The following is an 18,413-nucleotide window of genomic DNA, read 5'->3' on the forward strand; positions in this document are numbered from 1 at the left end:
AGTCATTCATAAGTCTCCATCCTAATGACCTAATCCAATATAATCATTGACCAAAGACTCCACTTCTAAACATCATAATTGGAATAGGTCTCCATGCTGCTAATATCAATAACACAAGACTTTGGGGACTAAATTGCTGAGTTTGGAGGAAAAATATTAATACCATAGCACACATACATTACCACATGTATTTATATTTTGTTGTAAGAACACCTAAATCTACCATTTAAGCAACTTTTTCAATATATTGTTATGAACTGTAGTCACCATGATGCACAATTGATCTCTTGAATTTATTTCTCCTAACAAATTTTGTGTCCTTTGACTAATATCTCCCCATCACTCTGACCTCTAGCCTCCAGTAACCACCATTTCACTATCTTTTGCTCTGACTTCAAAGTTTTTTTGCAGGGCCAGCGCCATGGCTCACTTGGTTAATCCTCCACCTGTGGTTCTGGCATCCCATATGGGCGCCGGGTTCTAGTCCTGGTTGCGCCTCTTCCAGTCCAGCTCTCTGCTGTGGCCCGGGAGGGCAGTGGAGGATGGTCCAAGTGCTTGGGCCCCTGCACCCTCATGGGAGACTAGGAGGAGGCACCTGGCTCCTGGCTTCAGTTTGGCGTAGCTCTGGCCGTAGCAGCCATTTGGGGGTGAACCAACGGAAGGAAGGCCTTTCTCTCTGTCTCTCTGTCTTTCTCACTATCTAACTCTCCCTGTAAAGTAAAAAAAAAAAGTTTTTTTTGCTAACTCACACAAGAGAGGTCATACATTGTCTTTCTGAACCTGACTCATTCAACTTAATTCAATCTAAAATAATTAAATTAACTTGATTTTTAACTTTCTGAACCTTATTTAACTTAATATCATTTCTTCCCTTTTTAAGGCTGAATAGCATTCTACTGTATATGTATACAGTATATATTTTATTTATTCATTCACTTGCTGACAGACATTGAGTTTGATTCTATATTACGGCTATTATGAATGATGTGCCACAGAACATAGAAGTTCAGATATTTCTTCAACAAGTTAATTTCAGATCTTCTGTATTATACCTATTAATAGGATTGCTGGAGAATATGGCAGTTCTATACTTTATTGCATAATGGTTGTTTCCAGCCACTTTTTAAAAGTCCTTTAAATCATTTGGTATTTGAAAAATTCTACTTGGAAATATAGCTAAAATGATAAAAAGAATTTATATTTTCATCCATCTTTTTAAAATTTGAAGATATTATTGATTTTAAAATATAATTTTAAATGATTAAAGAAATACTATTGATTTCTGATATAACTCTGACACATGCTTTTAATTTCAACTCTTCAGTTTGTTCTAAACCAGAATTTAACAGCTGTTTTGCATCCAAAATATGGACACCTGTAGAAGAGTCTTTATATATTTAATATTTTAGCCTTTAAGTCCTATGATCAGAATTTATGTTTTCAGTGCATTATTTTTAAGACTAGGCTTTCATAAATCTACTATATGTACAATTGTTTATGGGAATGGCATTTATAGAATACAAGAAAAGAATCTTACTCCTGTCGCTCCCCCTCTTCGTGGAGGAGCAACACAGGACCCTGAGCTGTTCTTTTGTCTGCTCGGCCCTCCCCGGGTTTGCTGCTGGTTCTTCCCGGGTTGGCTACTATCCCTTCCACCTCCGTGGAAGGGCAGTTCCCCCTGGCCGCATTCCCCACTTCCGCAGGGGAGCGGCACACCGCCGGCCGGCTCTCTGGGGGGCTGCACGGGTTCCCTTAGATGTTCCTCATAGATGTTTCCTGGTGCATGCCGTCTCTCTCCTCCTTTATAGTCCTCCTCCGCCAATCCCAACTCGGCTGAGTACGCTGCTCTCCAATCAGGAGCAAGTCCTACAGTTAATTGGTTGAACTGGAGGCAGCTGTGCGGAAGCTGTTTACTTCTCTCCCAGCGCCATATTGTGGGAGAGCAGATGCATAGAATAAGTCCTAATTCGAGTAACTTAGTCTAGTCCGGATTGCTCCCCACAGATCCCCCTTTCTTTTTATTTTTTGGCGTTGATACGCGCCTGTCTTCGGTGTCCCACGGCACACACTCTGCTCTACTTGCTAGCGTTGCCACAGGCTCTTACAAGTCCTATCAATCAGGAAAACCGAATCCGGGTCCTCTCTTCGCCATTGTGAGGAGGTTTTTAGGCGCTGATGCGTGCCTGTGTTCGGTGCCCTGCAGCGCATGCTCTACTCTGCTAGAACTGCCTGCAGGTGTTTACAAAACCTATCAGGCAAACCGAATCCAAGCCTTCTCATTGCCGTATTGTGGGGGAGACTTATTAGTGTTGGTTCGTGCCTATATTCGGTGACCTGCAGCTCATACTCTGGTCGAGCTTTGCTGGCGCTTACCGCCTTAAATCAGGCAGACCGAATCCAAGCTTAATATTGTTGTATTGTGGGGAAGCCTTACTGATGTTAATTCGTGCCTGTCTTCGGTGACCTGCGGCGCATAAGCTGCTAGCTGCCCGCAGGTGCTCATCGCCTCACTTGATTAGGCAGACCGAATCCAAGCCTTCTAATTGGCATGTTGAGGGGAGGCCTTATTTTTCTCTATTTCTCTATCTCCGGGCATTCCTACCTCTCCCATTTCACTTCTATCTTCCAGCATTCCCATTTCTCTTTTACTTCACTTCCAAACTTCTGTTTCTCTTATCCCCGCAGCTTCCCGCTCTCATTCCATTTCTAAACTTCTGTTTTCTCTTATCCCCGCGGCTTCCCGGCGCCTCGCCCTGCCGGCAGCTTCACGGCTCCGCGCAGCTTCCCGGCGCCTCGCCCCGCCAGCGGGCTCCGCCCCGAGGCTGCTTCTCCGCGCCTCGCCGGCTCTGAGCCGCTTCAGCCCGCGCCTCATCTGCGCGGCTTCCCGGCTTTGCGCGGTCCGCGGTCTCCACGCTTAACCCTTTCGCGTCTGAACCACGGCCTACGCCAGCGTTCCCTATCTATTCACGCCCCGTGCTCTCTGCACGCGGCGGCTTCCGCGAGTAACACAGCGTAGCTTGCGTCTCCGCCACTAGGATTCAATCTAAGTTCCCCGGGCTAGCCTGGCGAATTCAACCCAGCGTACGTCTCCGCCCCACGATTTGGCTTCCCGTCCTTTGCTCCCCGGGCTAATCAGACGGATCCCAATCTGGCTTACGTCTCAGCTTCTGGCTTCAACTTTTCGCCCCCTATTCCCGGGCTAACCTGAGAACCCCAAAGTGGCTTTCGTTTCCGCCTTGGCCTGCCCCCCGCGGCTTCAATTTCCCTAACAGTTTTCTCTACCCGGTATGTTTCCCCAAGCTTTCCTCCAACGATATTCCTCCCTCATTTCTCCTGGCCTCTCCCCACAGTCCGCGTCCGAGTCTGTTTGTTCTAGCTTTCACTTTCGCTTTCGCCCTTAGAGATTTCTCCCAGCTTCCCCCCGTAGTCCGTAGTCCGTATCCGAATCTATGCCTAGGCTTTCAATAGCTTCTTCCGGCACCTTTTTCGTCCGGCTTTTCCCTAGGCTGTTTGCTAATCTCTCTCTCCGGTAATTTCCCAGTTCTTCCCGTTTCTTCCCTCCTAAGTTTCCTATCCGAGTCAGGTTTCCTATCCGAGTCACGGCACCATTATGTCGCTCCCCCTCTTCGTGGAGGAGCAACACAGGACCCTGAGCTGTTCTTTTGTCTGCTCGGCCCTCCCCGGGTTTGCTGCTGGTTCTTCCCGGGTTGGCTACTATCCCTTCCACCTCCGTGGAAGGGCAGTTCCCCCTGGCCGCATTCCCCACTTCCGCAGGGGAGCGGCACACCGCCGGCCGGCTCTCTGGGGGGCTGCACGGGTTCCCTTAGATGTTCCTCATAGATGTTTCCTGGTGCATGCCGTCTCTCTCCTCCTTTATAGTCCTCCTCCGCCAATCCCAACTCGGCTGAGTACGCTGCTCTCCAATCAGGAGCAAGTCCTACAGTTAATTGGTTGAACTGGAGGCAGCTGTGCGGAAGCTGTTTACTTCTCTCCCAGCGCCATATTGTGGGAGAGCAGATGCATAGAATAAGTCCTAATTCGAGTAACTTAGTCTAGTCCGGATTGCTCCCCACAACTCCCACATTGGGATTATCATGGGGCATGAGTAAAGTTGATAATTCAGCAGGAGTCAGATATGCTCAAAAAAATGTAAAATCTGGAAATTGGAAAACATCTTGGACTCCCCACAGAAGAAAGTGTTTCAATCTAATAAACTCCCAAAGGACAGATTGACCTCAGATGGGTCAATTCTGTTTAGAATTGTGTAAAAGCTCTGATGACACTTCAATTTTCATCCAGATTTAACAGAATTACTGGGAAAAATCCTGATTTTTTAGTTGGAGCCCAAAAATAGTTTTGAAATTCCTTCTGTTGTTGTTTCTAAGGAAGAACTATAAAGTAGTTATTATGAAGATGATTTGCTCTACTTAAAAACAAAAAATGAGCAAAAACTCTAACAAAAACCTCAAATGTTCCTCTCCATCTCTAATGTCCATTTGAAAAGGACAAGTCATTTAAACCTCATTTTCAATTTAAAAAAATAAAATTTAATTTAATTTAAATTTCTTGGTTAACTTTGAAATTCTAGATATCTTTGGAAATAAAAGTAGTAAAAGCAGTATTTGAACCACTTAATATTTACACTCTAGATGTGTATTTTATATGCTCAAGTTTAGTTCCAATCACGTTTACTTTTTTACTATGTGGAAACTGAAAGTATAAGTGCTATAGTAATTATTTCAACTTTGGATGCAGAAATACTTCTTATGCAAGAATCTTCAAGCTTCAATTAGAAATTTAATGACAAATCACAAAGAGAGATAATTGCCACGGATATTTTTGAAAAAAAAAAAAAGATCCTTCAGTTAACAACTATATTTTGCTAGATAGATAAGAAAAACTTTATTGGATATTTACATACTCAAACCACCATCGGATCAGTGCGGTGCACCGGCTGCAGCGCGCTGGCTGCGGCAGCCATTGGAGGGTGAAACAACGGCAAAGGAAGACCTTTCTCTCTGTCTCTCTCACTGTCCACTCTGCCTGTCAAAAAAAAAAAAAAAAAAAACCTTATATTTTAATGATGTTATTAGAAATTGACTCAAATACTTCTGGAAGTAAATAATTTCATAAAGACAACATGAAAAAATGCATATAAACCATTGACAAGTTTTACTAATTCTTTCTTTGCTACCTTATGAAGGACAGACTCCATCTCTCTCTGCTTTCCACACATTCTTTTTGGATGACACTGAATAGCAAAAGAAGTCATTACAGATTTTAATGCCAAACACATTATATATCACCTTTTAATTCTCCAACAGGGTGGCTAAGTAAGTTCTGTTGTGGACTGAATTAAGTTCCCTCCTCAAATTCAAATATTGAAGTCCTTAACACTACTGTAATTGTATTTGGAGATAGGGCCTTTAAGAGGTAATTATGTTTACTTGAGATCATAGGGTGGAGTCCAATAGGTTTGGTTGCCTCATAAGATGAAGCTGTCTCTCTCTCACTTTCCACTACATAGTGACAACGTGAGAAGATAGTCTTCAGCAAGCCAATAAGACAACCCTCATCAGAAACTGACCATATCTTCACCCTGATCTCAGACTTACAGTCACTTGAACTGTGAGAAAATAAATTTTTGTCATTTAAGCCACCCCTTCTATGGTATACTGTGGTGGCAGCCCAAGCTAATATAATACAATGCTTATGCTATGGATTCCAATAAGCTTTAGAACAACCAATAATAAAATGGCAGCTTTTATATTTTGCTACCGATTTTCAGGAGTAACCTTAAAATACTCCATTGGTGGCTAACCTAAATGACCAGGAGAGATTGCTTGCTTATGTTCTGGAAAATGATAATATGAAATATAAAACTATACTCTTGGGTCTAACAAATCTGTCACCAAAAGGACAGGTCATGTTGTCAGGATTAGGTCATTTCAGTCTCCTTTAAATAGTCATCCTGCTCATTATCTCTACCAGATACAGCCATCTTAAATCATACTTTAAAAAAATATTTCAGGGACAGGCTATTGGTGATGCAGTTAAAGATGCCATTTCTGACACCACCCTCCCATATGAGAGTGTCTTGTTCAAGTCTCGGTTCTTTCTTTTCCTATCCTGCTTCCTTTTTATGTGAACTCTCAGAGGCAACAGGTGATGGCTTGAGCCCATGCCACCCATGTGATAGACGCAGATGGAGTTCTGGGCTTCTGGCTTTGACCTGGTCCTTTGTTGGCTATTATAGGCATTTGGGGACTGATCAGTGGATGGAAGATCACTTTCTGTCTCTCTGTATCTCTCTAATCTCTGACTTTCAAATTAAAAGAAAATAAATAATTTTTAAATAATAAAAAATATTTTACTGTTCAAAAATCATCATGGCTAAAGACTCCACTGTCTATGAAATAAATTTTAATCTGGAGGCCTCGTATTCATGCTCCTCTATAGCTTGGACTTAATTTAAATTTCTGGATCATCAGTTAATATTATCAACAGTGAGGGTGGATATACCTTCTAGTAAATGGAATTCTGAATAGGCAACTACAGTCTTCACTAAGAAGGGTGGGTCACTGAGGTTCATAATAATAGCTGAGTCACTGCAAAAGTTTAAGAGTTCTCTAATTTTCAAAGAAATTTCTAATAATTTTCAAAGAAAAACTGACATCCACTATAATTATTTAATCAAATTCTTTGAAAACCTGCTTCTTAAAAAATGTGTAAATAGTATCTATGAAACTAATATTTATTTCCTAGAATTTTTGTTTATGATTAAAAATGCACATATTGTGTTTTGAAAATATAGCCAGAAGAGATCCTTATTTCTGTTTTGTTGATTATCCATTAGCTGCTAAGAAACATAAATGTACACAGGCTTAAGAAACTCTATGTCTCTTAGAAACAGCCAGTAAACACTTGTAGGATTCATGTGATAAAATTAAACAATATGCCAAATACACACTTTTGGTACACATTCTAAGTAAGAAGTTGATAGGTAAGTGGAATGCAACTGTTTTAATGTTAATGCAAGCAAGCAACTTCTCTATAACAAAAATATTTGCAAACAAGGAACATTTGTATAAATAGTTAATGAAAGTTAAATCTAATTACATAAAAATTAGAGCTTTAGTTTTTTGACTTTTACCTATTTGTTCATGTGGTAAAACCTTTATAAGTAAATAATTATATTAGTTATCACCATATATCTAAAGTGAGGAATCTCTTAAAGTTATTTCCATTAAAAGGCAGCTGCAGAAACTATAGGATCTAATAATTGTCTTAAGTAGAGGAATCACGGGCTTTTAAAATCATGAAGAAGTGCCAAGATACTCATTTAGATGATCTGTAACAGTAGCACTTTTCTTCTTTGTCCTCAGTATAAATACCCTGACGTCATCAACAGTATTACATATTTATATATAATACTTCACAGTATTTTAAAGGCCCTTGGAAGCTGCTATGATCAATAATAAAGCAAGAGTGAAAGGATTCTTGATGCTTTTCTTTTCCTTTCCTATTTCTCTTCTTCCAGGTAGAAAAAGAAGCATCTGGAAATAAGTGAGTTTCTTGTAAACCATAGGAAAAATTGGCTTACAAATTCTCCAAACAGCTATGGGTATTAGCACCTCTTCAAATTTTTACTGCAACATAAAACACACTGGGAAAGGGGTTTTTGTTATCCTCTTCCCCATTTATCTATATCATCTCTGTTTTCTTAGAATTAGGTTTGGCTGCAAATACAAATCAATCCTCTCTACCTTTTCTCTATCATCTCAAACCAAACTGCCTGAGGCAAAATTATTCTGTCTCATATGTAAATCTGGAGAGTGATGATCCAAATGCGAGAGACCCAGGTTTCCTTTAACATTAGCTCTCCTTTGAACAAGCTCTAGTCCTAAAGTCCTATTGCAGATGGCTATTCTAGCTCTAGCAGTCTTACCCATATGAAGCCAATAGGAGAAAGCAAAAGGTAGAATGATCATTCCTCTGGTGGTTTTCTAAAAAAAAATTTAAAAATTATCCACCTGGAAGTTGCTAATATGTAGTGATGTGGACTACTAGCTGCATTTGAGGTTAGGGAACAGTCTTATTCTACAGCCATGTGCTTAGTTAAAATATCAATGATAATATTATGATAGAAATGGAAGAAGCATATTACACAACACCCAGCAGTCTCTGTCTACCCTCCTATTTCTGCCATGTGTTCCCTACTGTCCAGTCCTCCACTGGAATCATACTGTGGCCTGGTAATGAAAATTAAAACTTTTATTTTCCCTTTCCAACCTATCTGCACTCTTCCCTCCAGTCTAGATGTAAATCAAAAAACTTAGCTCTTCAGGTATCAGTTGTATCATTAATCTAATTAGCAGATGACTGTGTTTCAAATCAGGATATGAAAGCCCAAATATGTGGAATCATCCAAGGGAGAATAAGGTGTTTCAAACTACAAACATATTTTATTCTTTGTCTACCCATTCCCCATCTCAAGTGGTTAATTTTCTAATGGAAGTACAATTAATAAAACGGCATTACTATAAATTCTCTAGAAAAAGCCTTCTGTCCTCAACATCAAATCTCTTCCATACACTGTCACTAATCATGCTTACTCATCATTGGTAGTTTCAGTAATGCAAAGAGTAACAAAATTTGTCACCAGGATGTATCTTAATGTTTTCAAGCGCTAAATTAATTTTGAACTGTTCTGATAGACAAAACAGAAAACAAAAGTAAAAAAAAAAAAACAATTTTTTTGATAGGCAGAGTTAGACAGTGAAAGAGAGAGAGACATAGAGAAAAGCCTTCTGTTGGTTCACCCCCAAATGGCTGCTATGGCCTGTGCACTGTGCCAATCCGAAGACACTAGCCTGGTGCTTCCTCCTGGTCTCCCATGTGGGTGCAGGGCCCAAGCACTTGGGCCATCTCCCACTGCCTTCCCAGACCACAGCAGAGAATTGGACTGGAAGAGGAGCAACTGGGACAGAATCTGGCGCCCCGACCAGGACTAGAACCTGGGGTGCCAGCGCCACAGGCAGAGGATTAGCCTAGTGAGCTGCGGTGCAGGCCAAAAAGTAAAAATTTATACTGATATCTTCTCTATTATTAAGGTATACCTGTATTTCTGTAATAAACCTTATGAATGATTTGGTTTAATTTGGCTAATATTTTATTTAGGACTTTTGCATATATTAATTTAAGTGGAGACAATCTTATAATTGTTTAAATTATTGCCTTTATATTGCTTTCAATTATGTTTACACTAATCTTAGAAAATCAGAGTGAGATTTTCCTCTTTTACAATTTATGGAACAGCTTGAATTGAATTATGGAACAGCTTGACTTGATAGTCGACCTCCATCTTGAACACTAGGCAGCAGTCATTTGTAAATCTTTTCCCATCTGGGATAGTAAAGCAGAAAGATGTCTTTACCTTTTCAATTAACATTTTTCACTTTACTCAAGTTTCTTCTTATTCCAATTTTTAAATTTTATTCATAAACGTATTTATTACCTCTGAGCTTTTATATTCATGAAAAGAAATCTTTTAATTATATCTTGTTTGTAAATTTGCCGTACTTGAATTACACTCTCTGTTTAGAGGTGAGTTTTGGAAAAAGTGGCTCACTTTACACAAAAAAGTAAGATTGGATTCCCAGTGCATGTCATATACAAAGGTGATCTCTTTTTTCTTTTTTTAAAAATGTATTTATTTATTTGAAAGTCAGAGTTACACACAGAGAGAAGGAGAGGCAGAGAGAGAGAGACAGAGAGGTCTTCCACTGGCTGGTTCACTCCCCAGTTGGCTGCAACAGCCCAAGCTGGCCCAATCCGAAGCAAGGAGCTTCTTCCAGGTCTCCCATGAAGGTGTAGGGGCCCAAGGACTTGGGCCACCTTCTACTGCTTTCCTAGGCCATAGCAGAGAGCTGAATTGGAAGTGGAGCAGTCATGACTCAAACTGGTACCCATATGGATGGCAGCCCTGCAGGTGGTGGCTTTACCCACTATACCACTGTGCTGGTCCCTAAAGGTGGTCTCTTGATGGATTAAAGAGTGCTGGGCATCCCATATGGCCACCGGTTCAAGTCCCAGTTGCTCCACTTTCAATCCAGCTTTCTGCTATAGCCTGGGAAAGTAGCAGAAGATGGCCCAAGTCCTTCGCCTCTGTACCTGCTTGGGAGATTCAAAGGAAGCTCCTGGTTCCTGGCTTTGGTACAGCTTAGGTCCGGCAATTGTGGCCATTTAGGGAGTGAACCAGCAGATTGAAGACCTCTCTCTCTCTCTGCCTCTGTCTTTTTGTAACTCTGCCTTTCAAGAAATAAATAAATAAATCATAAAAAGGTTAATTATGAAAGATAAAAAGTTGAACACTAGTAGAAAAATATGTCAGCAAATATCCTCATACCTCGAGGTGAAGGAACTTTAATAAAAAGGTAAATGCACAAGCCATGAGGAGAATATGATGATGGATTCGACAGAATTAAAGTTAATATCTTCTGTTCAATGAAAAACATCATAGAAAAATTATCTTGATTAAACTGTAAAAGGTTTTTTTTAAATAATTGAAATTAGCAAGAGGATAATATCTAGAATATATAAGGAACTTATAAATCCATTAGAAGAAGATGAAAATTTCAATACAAAGTGATAAAATTAGGGAATTCATTGAAAGTAAATATGAATTAACATGTTATACAAAGTGACCAACTCTTGACCTGCAACAGATTGGCAAAAATTAGAGATAAGCCAGCTATTAATAAGACTAGGAAGATGGATGCTTGGTACACTGTAGATGTGAGTATATACAGGTATATCCATTGTAGAGAACAATCTGGGCATCTTAGTGGAAATAAATGTGATCCAGTAATCTCTTCTAGGGATGCATCCCAGAGAAACTTGAGCATAGGTTCATAAGAGGACAGGCACAAAGATGTTCATTGTACCATCAGGTTACTGACAAACTGAGTGCCCATCATTACAGGAATGTAAAATGTGGTATACAATAAAAGACTATCCAGCATTAAGGAGCAAAAAACTAGTGTTACATATAGCAGCACAGGTATATCTTTGATTAAATGCTTGAAAGTTAACATTAAATTTTAAATTTAAATGAAAAATTTTAAAAATTGCAGCGAGCACCATAGTATAATGCTATTTATAGAAATTAAATTCAGATACATATATAAAATAGCAACATATATGCTTCAAATAATGATACATATCTAAAGATATATACTCCCTTGGAACATAAATGCAATAGAATGATGTTTACAGTGAAAAGTTTGCTAAGTAGAGTAAAAAGGAAGATGAATAGCAAAATGACAAAATAAAGAGATGACTTTGCCTGGATATTGAAATGTGAAACACTAGGAAATATCATTAAATCCATACCCTTCACCTGAGAAAAAAACATATAAATCATATAATCTATAATGCCTAGAGTCTAGGCATTATAGTAATTTAAACAGAAAAAAATGTTAGACATGAACAAAAATATACAAAATCTCTCCTTGCTTTATTACTGTCTCAAAACATGTAAAGCTTGCACTGTTTTCTTAAGGAGGCATATATCATTGCTCCCTCATCAGACCACCCCTCAAACCACTGTACCCATCCCAAGATACTCCTATAGACACAACTTAATTTCTATAAAGTCTTTGCGATCATTTTATTTATATGAATGACTTCTTGAAACAAATTTCTGCCGTAAGCTGTACCATAGTATGTAAGACTTAGTAATTAAATAACCTTCTATTGTTCTGTATTATGCTTTACTCAGGTTTCCTTCATTTGATGTTAACTTCTCAGAGGTCTGGGAGACTTCTTTGAAGCTTCCTTTTTTTTTTTTTTTTTTTTTTTTTTTTTTGCAGGCAAGTTAGACATTGAGAGAGAAAGAGAGACAGAGAGAAAGGTCTTCCCTCCTTTGGTTCATCCCCCAAATGGCCACTTCGGCTGGTGCGCTGTGCCAATCCGAAGCCAGGAGCCAGGTGCTTCCTCCTGGTCTCCCATGCGGGTACAGGGCCCAAGCACTTGGGACATCCTCCACTGCCTTCCAGGGCCACAGCAGAGAACTGGACTAGAAGAGGAGCAACCGGAACAGAATCCAGTGCCCCAACCAGGACTAGAACCCGGGGTGCTGGCAACGCAGGTGGAGGATTAGCCTAGTGAGCCGTGGTGCCAGCCTGAAGCTTCCTTTTGTATCTAGAGTGGTGCTGTGCACATGGAAAGATATCAATCAATATGTTGATCAATAAATTCTCAGTTAAGATGGAATTGTGGGAGCTGGTGCTGTCTTGTAGTAGATAAAGCCTCTGCCTATGGTGCTGTCATCCCATATTGGCACTGGTTCAAGTCTGGGCTACTCTACTTCCAATCCAGCTCCCTGCTAATGGCCTGGGAAAGCAGTGGAAAATAGCCCAAGTGCTTCGGTCCCCGCACTCACATAAGAGATCTGGAAGAAGTTCCTGGCTCCTGGCTTCAAATTGGCCCACTTCTGGCCATTGCAACCATTTAGGGAGTGAAACAGCGGATGGAATATCTTCCTCTCTTTCTGTCTCTCCCTCTGTTTGTAACTCTGCCTCTCAGATAGATAGATAAATAAATAAATAAATAAATAAATCTTAAAAAAAGCTTTGGGAGATAAAAATTTTTAAAAAACAAATAGATAAATGGGATCATATCTAAGGCTTTAAAATTATTGTTTTACAGCTGGAAAGTAGTTTTGAAAGTAGAGTTTAATAAAGGTTGTTTTTGGAAATGGAGTTTCTTTTAGAACTAGATGTCAGATATAGGATAATCAGGACCATACTGTTAATAGAGTTTTCCTCCAATCAATGAAGAAGATACAGTTTGCCTAGGTTCTTCTTTTTTCAAGGCCTCCTTTCCTTTTCGTGGTTTCTTCTTGTCTAGGACATCCTTGTCAAAAGAAATTTCCACATCTAAAAGGCTACTTATCTTTTCTCTGATTGTCCTAGACCATGACAAACCACTGCTACTTTTTCCCAAATACTTAAAGAATGCTGCTTTTCCTTCAATCTAAAAAACAAAACTAGTAAGAATCAACTCAGAATGCACTTCCTCAATCTCTTAAGGGAAATGTGTCTTTTGCTTTTGATGCAAACTATTATTTTGTGCTGACTACCTAATACATAATTAATTTGAATATGCTAAGTTATAATAGGTCATTCTGGTGACTGTGAGGGAAGAAATGGCCTTGATGGTAGAGTTGATAAACTGAGCTGTGTTCTCACTGAGATTCACAATCTCATTTTGCTGACCTCTGTAAATGATGAATGAGAACCACTTCTCTCTGAAAGGGAACCCGAACTTTGTATGAGATCCAACAGGAAGTTGAAGTTTTGAAACAAAAAGATATGTAGCTTGTCAAGTTCTTTTTACAGAGCATAAGAGATGTAGATTGGCTTCAGGGAACAGTGGTTGAAGGAAACATAATGTAAAGTGGAAATAATTATGGATATCACATAATAAGACAAATGTACATTATTTTAGCTTTTTCCTAGTTTTGTGATCTGGGCTAATACAAAAATATTTCTGAAACTCTTTTTTTGAATTATAAGGAGGTGGGAACATGTCTAATTCATATTCATCCATGAATGTTATCATGCATGATCACTTAGCAGGCAAAGGAAGATATAGATAGATAAATAGGTAGATAGATAGATAGATAGATTAGAACTTAAGAATGTAAGAGAAGTAGTTGTACTTTAGTCATTTCAGTAACTAGTTAGTGATGACATGGATTTGAAGTTTAGAGGGTAATTAACAAGGGCCAGTGCTGTGTGTTATAGTAGGTTAAGCCTATGCCTGTGGTGCTGATATCCCATGTAGATGCCGGTTCAAGTCCTAGGTGCTCCACTTCTAATCCAGCACTGTGCTAATGGCCTGGGAAAGCAGTGGAGGATGGACCAAGTGCTTGTTCCCATGCACCCACGTGGGAGACCCAGAGGAAGCTCCTGCTACTGGTTTCAGTTTGGCCCACCTCTGGCCATTGTAGCTATTTGGGGAGTGTACCAGTGGATGGAAGACCTCTCCCTTTCTCTGTCTATAACTCTGTCTCTCAAATAAATAAATACATTTTTTTAAAAAATAACTAACAAGTATTTGTTGAACAAATGTATCAGAATATGGAACAAACTACAGAGAAAATAAAGTCAGAAAAAGGCGTCAAAACGGGAGAGATTCTCAAGCAAGGCAAATAGAAGGCAGAGAAACAAATTTACAAAGGTAGATAGGAAGATATACTCTTTACACAAGGGTCATTACCAAGGAAAAGATGTAAGATCCAGACTATCTGTAGCATAAACATGTTGGGCATCTAATTTCTGTAAAGAACACCAGCAACATGTTTCAGAGAAAAAAGATTCATCGAAGAACTTACTGACACATACATTAAATATGTATGTACAACTGGGTTACCACTTGAGGCAGCCAGAAGGCAAGGCAAACAAAGGGAGTGAGAAGCCAAATGAAATCATCTTAGGTTTTAGGATAAGACAGGCAGAGTTTAAATCCAAGCTCACCATTCGCTAATGGTATAAGTACTGAAAAGACAATCATCTCTGCAAGACATTGAGAAAATGAAGATGCTAATTCTGAAAAATGAAAAGTGGGGTATCTACTTTGCAGAACTGCTTTAAAAATTAAATGATATATGAAAAGAACCTAGGACATGCCTACACATGATTTATTCTTTATAGATATTGTCATTATTACTTTACTGTTACTGTAAACTTTCTGTCCAATAAGGTGTCAGGGAGCTCAATATTTATGTTTTCAGCCAAGAACTTGTAATGTGTGACATTCATAGATTCTTTACTTTTGTATTTTCTTCTATGTGTGCTTTCCCCTACCTACCGTTCTTTCAACTCCTTACCCCAAATCCCTAAATTCTAATTTCATCTTAGCAGCACTCAGGAGGAGAAATGAATTTCCCCCACTCAGTCCAGGGTAGCTAAATTTCCTGTGTGGCTGTGGTATGGACAACCAGGACCAGGATCTCAGGGCACCAGAAAAGCCAGGATAGAATCCCTGGGGAAGGGCAGAAGAGGGTCATTCAGCCATGGTTGAAGTTCTCTTCACATGATTCCCTACAAAAGAGGGACTATACCACATTCATATGCCCTTAGAATACTTCCCAATGAGAGATGATGTCCCCACAAACAATTAATTTGGTTACACAATACTACTTCATTTGAATAGAGGAGGAAACTTTAACTTTAGGGATATGGGTTTGTCAGAAGGGTCCTTCCAACCGTAGAAAAGGTTAGACATGTCAAAATATTTCATGACATTAATTCATAAGAAAATATGATTTGCTATGGATAATACATTAATACTGATAACTTACCAGCCAACAAACAGTAGGTGGGGGTTATTATCACTGCTAAACCAAAGTTTCAAGAAAATTTAGTTCCAATGAATTGTTAGGTTGTTAAGCAAAACCATTAAAGTGCTTTGAGTTCCTTTTGAACTTGTTCACCTGCAGGAGGTTTTGTCTGATGGAAACTGGCCTCTGTCACAGGTCAGTTAGTCCCCCAATTTAAACTCCCTCATCAAATACGGATTTTATGTCACGGCTTTAGTTATCAAGTCAGCCGACTATTTTACTTCTGACGATAAACAAGGGAGCCAGGGAGGCCAAGAGTAGAGGAAGATGGTACAAAGGCGAGGTTTCACTTCTAATTTTTGGCCCAGGCTTTCATGCTGAGGACATTGTTTTCAAGGGTTTACAGCAATCTCAGTTCCACAATCCCAGAAAGTAATCTCTCAAGGAAAACGACGTCTTAAGACACGAGCCCCACCGGAACGTAGTCTAGGGGATACACCAGGTGAAGTCCTGTGACCAAAGGCCGAAAAATGGAGCGTGTGCCGCATCCAGCAGTGTAGGACACTTGCACGGTTTTGCTCCTACGCGTCTAAAGAATCCGCCGAGAGGACCGGAGAGGAGACAGACTAGCATTGAGTGGTGATAGGGAGCCCTGAGGTGCTGAGATACTCTGAATAGGAGGACAAGGTGTGAGAGCAAACAAGGCCGGAGTCGAAGGAACAAAGGCGCCGTTGGGTTGCAGAATGCAATCTGAGGCGGTTCAGGCTTCCCAGGAGGGTGACGGGGAGAGCCGCGAGCCGGGAGGTAGCCAGGGAGAGACAGCAGGCGGCGCGCCTCCGCCGCGGTCCCGCCTCTACGCAGCCCCACCCCCTGAGGAGGCGGGCCAATGGGAGCCCGGGATGTTAGCGGGTGGGAGGTGCGGCCGCGTTGCTACAGCCAGAGCTGGGCGGCGGCGGGCGCAGCGGGAGGAGTCAATCCGATTCCGAGGCGGTGGCGCAATGGAGGGACTGGAAGGTGAGGAGGTGAGGGGATGCGAGCCGGGTGGCTAGAGCGGTCTTGGCGGCTTGAGGGGACTTTGGACGCCAGGTCCGCGCAGCAGAGGGCGAGTTGGGAGCGGCGGAGCCCGCAGCTCCTGATGGGGGCCAGGGCCAAGCGGGAGCCGGCGGACAGCCCCCGGCGCGGTGGAGCGTTTGGCTCCCAGGCTGCCCCGCCTCAGATGGTCTTCAGCTGGGCTTCCCCGCCCCAAGCCCGAGCCCCAGCCCGCCTCTGGCACCCGCTTGCACGTTCTTTCGATCTTGGCTGACTCCCGAGTTTCCGCTTGGTAATCACAGTGTCTGGCCGGATTTTATTTGGCTTGCAACCTGGACTCTCCGTTAATGTACACGGCGTCCTCCCCACCAGTCCGCCGGGGCCCCTGGGTGTGTCTGCAGCCTCGAGCTCCTGATACTCTCCTTAGCCAGTTTCTCAAAGTAACCGTTTTTCTATTTGTAAGGCGTCTTCAGTCGGGGATGCCAGAGCACCCCCAAAGGAAGTGTCACTGGCCAGCTTCAGAGCCGAGACAATAGATGTCCAAAAGGATTTAATGGCTTATTCACGGGGTCTGTGTAAGGAAGAGCCAGTATTTGTTCCTTATTTTGGGTTTAACCTTGTGTTGTAACCGTGACTCCAGATTTTGCTTTGTTCTCCGTTCTCCCACTTTTTCTCTATTCTCTGTACTCATTGTATCCTGAGTAATGACTGCATTCGCCGAAAAACATGAGGAAAAACAACCAACCGTCATTGGCAACAAGTTTCAAGATTTTTTTTTTAAATTACTGTTTATCCGTCTGATGAAGAGAAGGCATTTAGAATTGATCCTGTTGTCTTGATTTAGCTCTTGTTTCCTCTCTTAATTTACATGGATTCGGGTGCAACTAAGAATGAGCTGTGACATTGCATGCCAGAAAGTAAGATATTTCAGATTGAGCTATAGGTTAAAAAGTGGAAACAGATAACTTTTTTAGTGACGTATGCACACCAGAATGCAAGTGTCATAACCTGAGTGTGAGTCTATCTCATACTTTTGCTGTGAGGTAAAGCTCTCGCAAGTAAACACCTTGAGGATGATAAATAATCACAATTCTGATAATTTTCCATTGGTAGGCAGCTCCAGTTATGCTGTAACCTGTGAAGGTTTTGTTCTTTGCTTAATTTGATTTATAATTATTATCGTTTGCATGAAATAAAGGATTGTAAAGGAAGTACTTCTTATTTTAAAAATATTTTCTTCGAGTTCCTCTGAAGGCAGCTTTTGTTTTTGCCTTGTAATTATTTTAAAACTTTTAATTATTTTAAAAAAAATTAGTTGAGAGGGAGAGAGATGGCTCCAATCCCCTGGTTTACTCTCCAAAATGCTTGCATCTCCCAACCCCACCTGGACCAACGCTGGGAGCTGGAACTCAATCCAGGTCTCCGAGATAGGGGGCAGGAATCCTATTACTTGAGCCATCATCACTCACCTCCAGGGTTCAGACAATAAGAAGCTGGACCCAGGAGTCCAACCCAGGCACTCCTGTGGAACATGAGAGTTCCAACCAGCATTTTTAACCATTGAGCCAAAAAACCCTCTGTTTTTATTTTCTCTGTTAAAAGATTTATCTGTTTATTTGAAAGGCAGAGCAGAGCAACAGAGAGGGAAATCTTCCATCCTCTGATTCACTCCACAAATGGCCACATCAACCATGTCTGAGCCAGGTCAAAACCAGAAGTCAACAACTCCATCCTGGTCCCCTACATGGGCCATCTTCTGCCTTCCCCGGCACTTTAGTAGAAAGCTGGTTGGGAAGTGGACTAGCTTGGGTCTGGAACTGACATGCAAGTTTAGGATATTGGCATCCTAGGTGGTGGCTTAACCTGCCAAGCCATAATACTGCCCCCTTTCACCTGTTTTATTTAAAATACCTGGTGGTATTACAGTAAAGTGGTAGGAGCATTCTTTTATAAGGTTATCCTCTACAGACAAAATGCTTTAGAAGAGCTTGCAGATTTTTATAATAGTTTCAGTGGCGATCAGGATGCCCCCCCC

At 41.0% G+C, this 18,413-nt stretch overlaps 1 protein-coding gene and 1 long non-coding RNA gene across 3 annotated transcripts in view; one reads left to right on the forward strand and one right to left on the reverse strand.

Annotated features, from left to right (window-relative positions):
* Window positions 1-4,877: 4,877 nt before the first annotated feature.
* LOC149126250 (uncharacterized) lies at window positions 4,878-16,169 on the reverse strand. The gene is made up of 3 exons (XR_016235750.1): window positions 15,371-16,169; window positions 7,949-8,006; window positions 4,878-5,043 (listed from the first exon to the last, which is right to left on the reverse strand). It is a non-coding gene; the product is annotated as an uncharacterized LOC149126250 (long non-coding RNA).
* Window positions 16,170-16,203: 34 nt separating this feature from the next.
* Window positions 16,204-18,413, forward strand: part of ZC2HC1A (zinc finger C2HC-type containing 1A) — a 56,447-nt gene continuing 54,237 nt past the window's right edge. The window contains exon 1 of one of the 2 annotated variants that reach the window (XM_008255684.5): window positions 16,204-16,363. In XM_008255684.5, the coding sequence (XP_008253906.2) occupies window positions 16,249-16,363 (115 nt within the window). In that variant the 5' untranslated portion in view covers window positions 16,204-16,248. The remainder of the gene's footprint in view (window positions 16,364-18,413) is intronic. The other variant, XM_002710650.6, reaches the window with a different exon arrangement.

Source organism: Oryctolagus cuniculus, chromosome 6 (assembly GCF_051225735.1).
Source record: "Oryctolagus cuniculus isolate XC-2025 breed Fujian yellow rabbit chromosome 6, ASM5122573v1, whole genome shotgun sequence".
Taxonomy (NCBI): Eukaryota; Metazoa; Chordata; class Mammalia; order Lagomorpha; family Leporidae; genus Oryctolagus; species Oryctolagus cuniculus.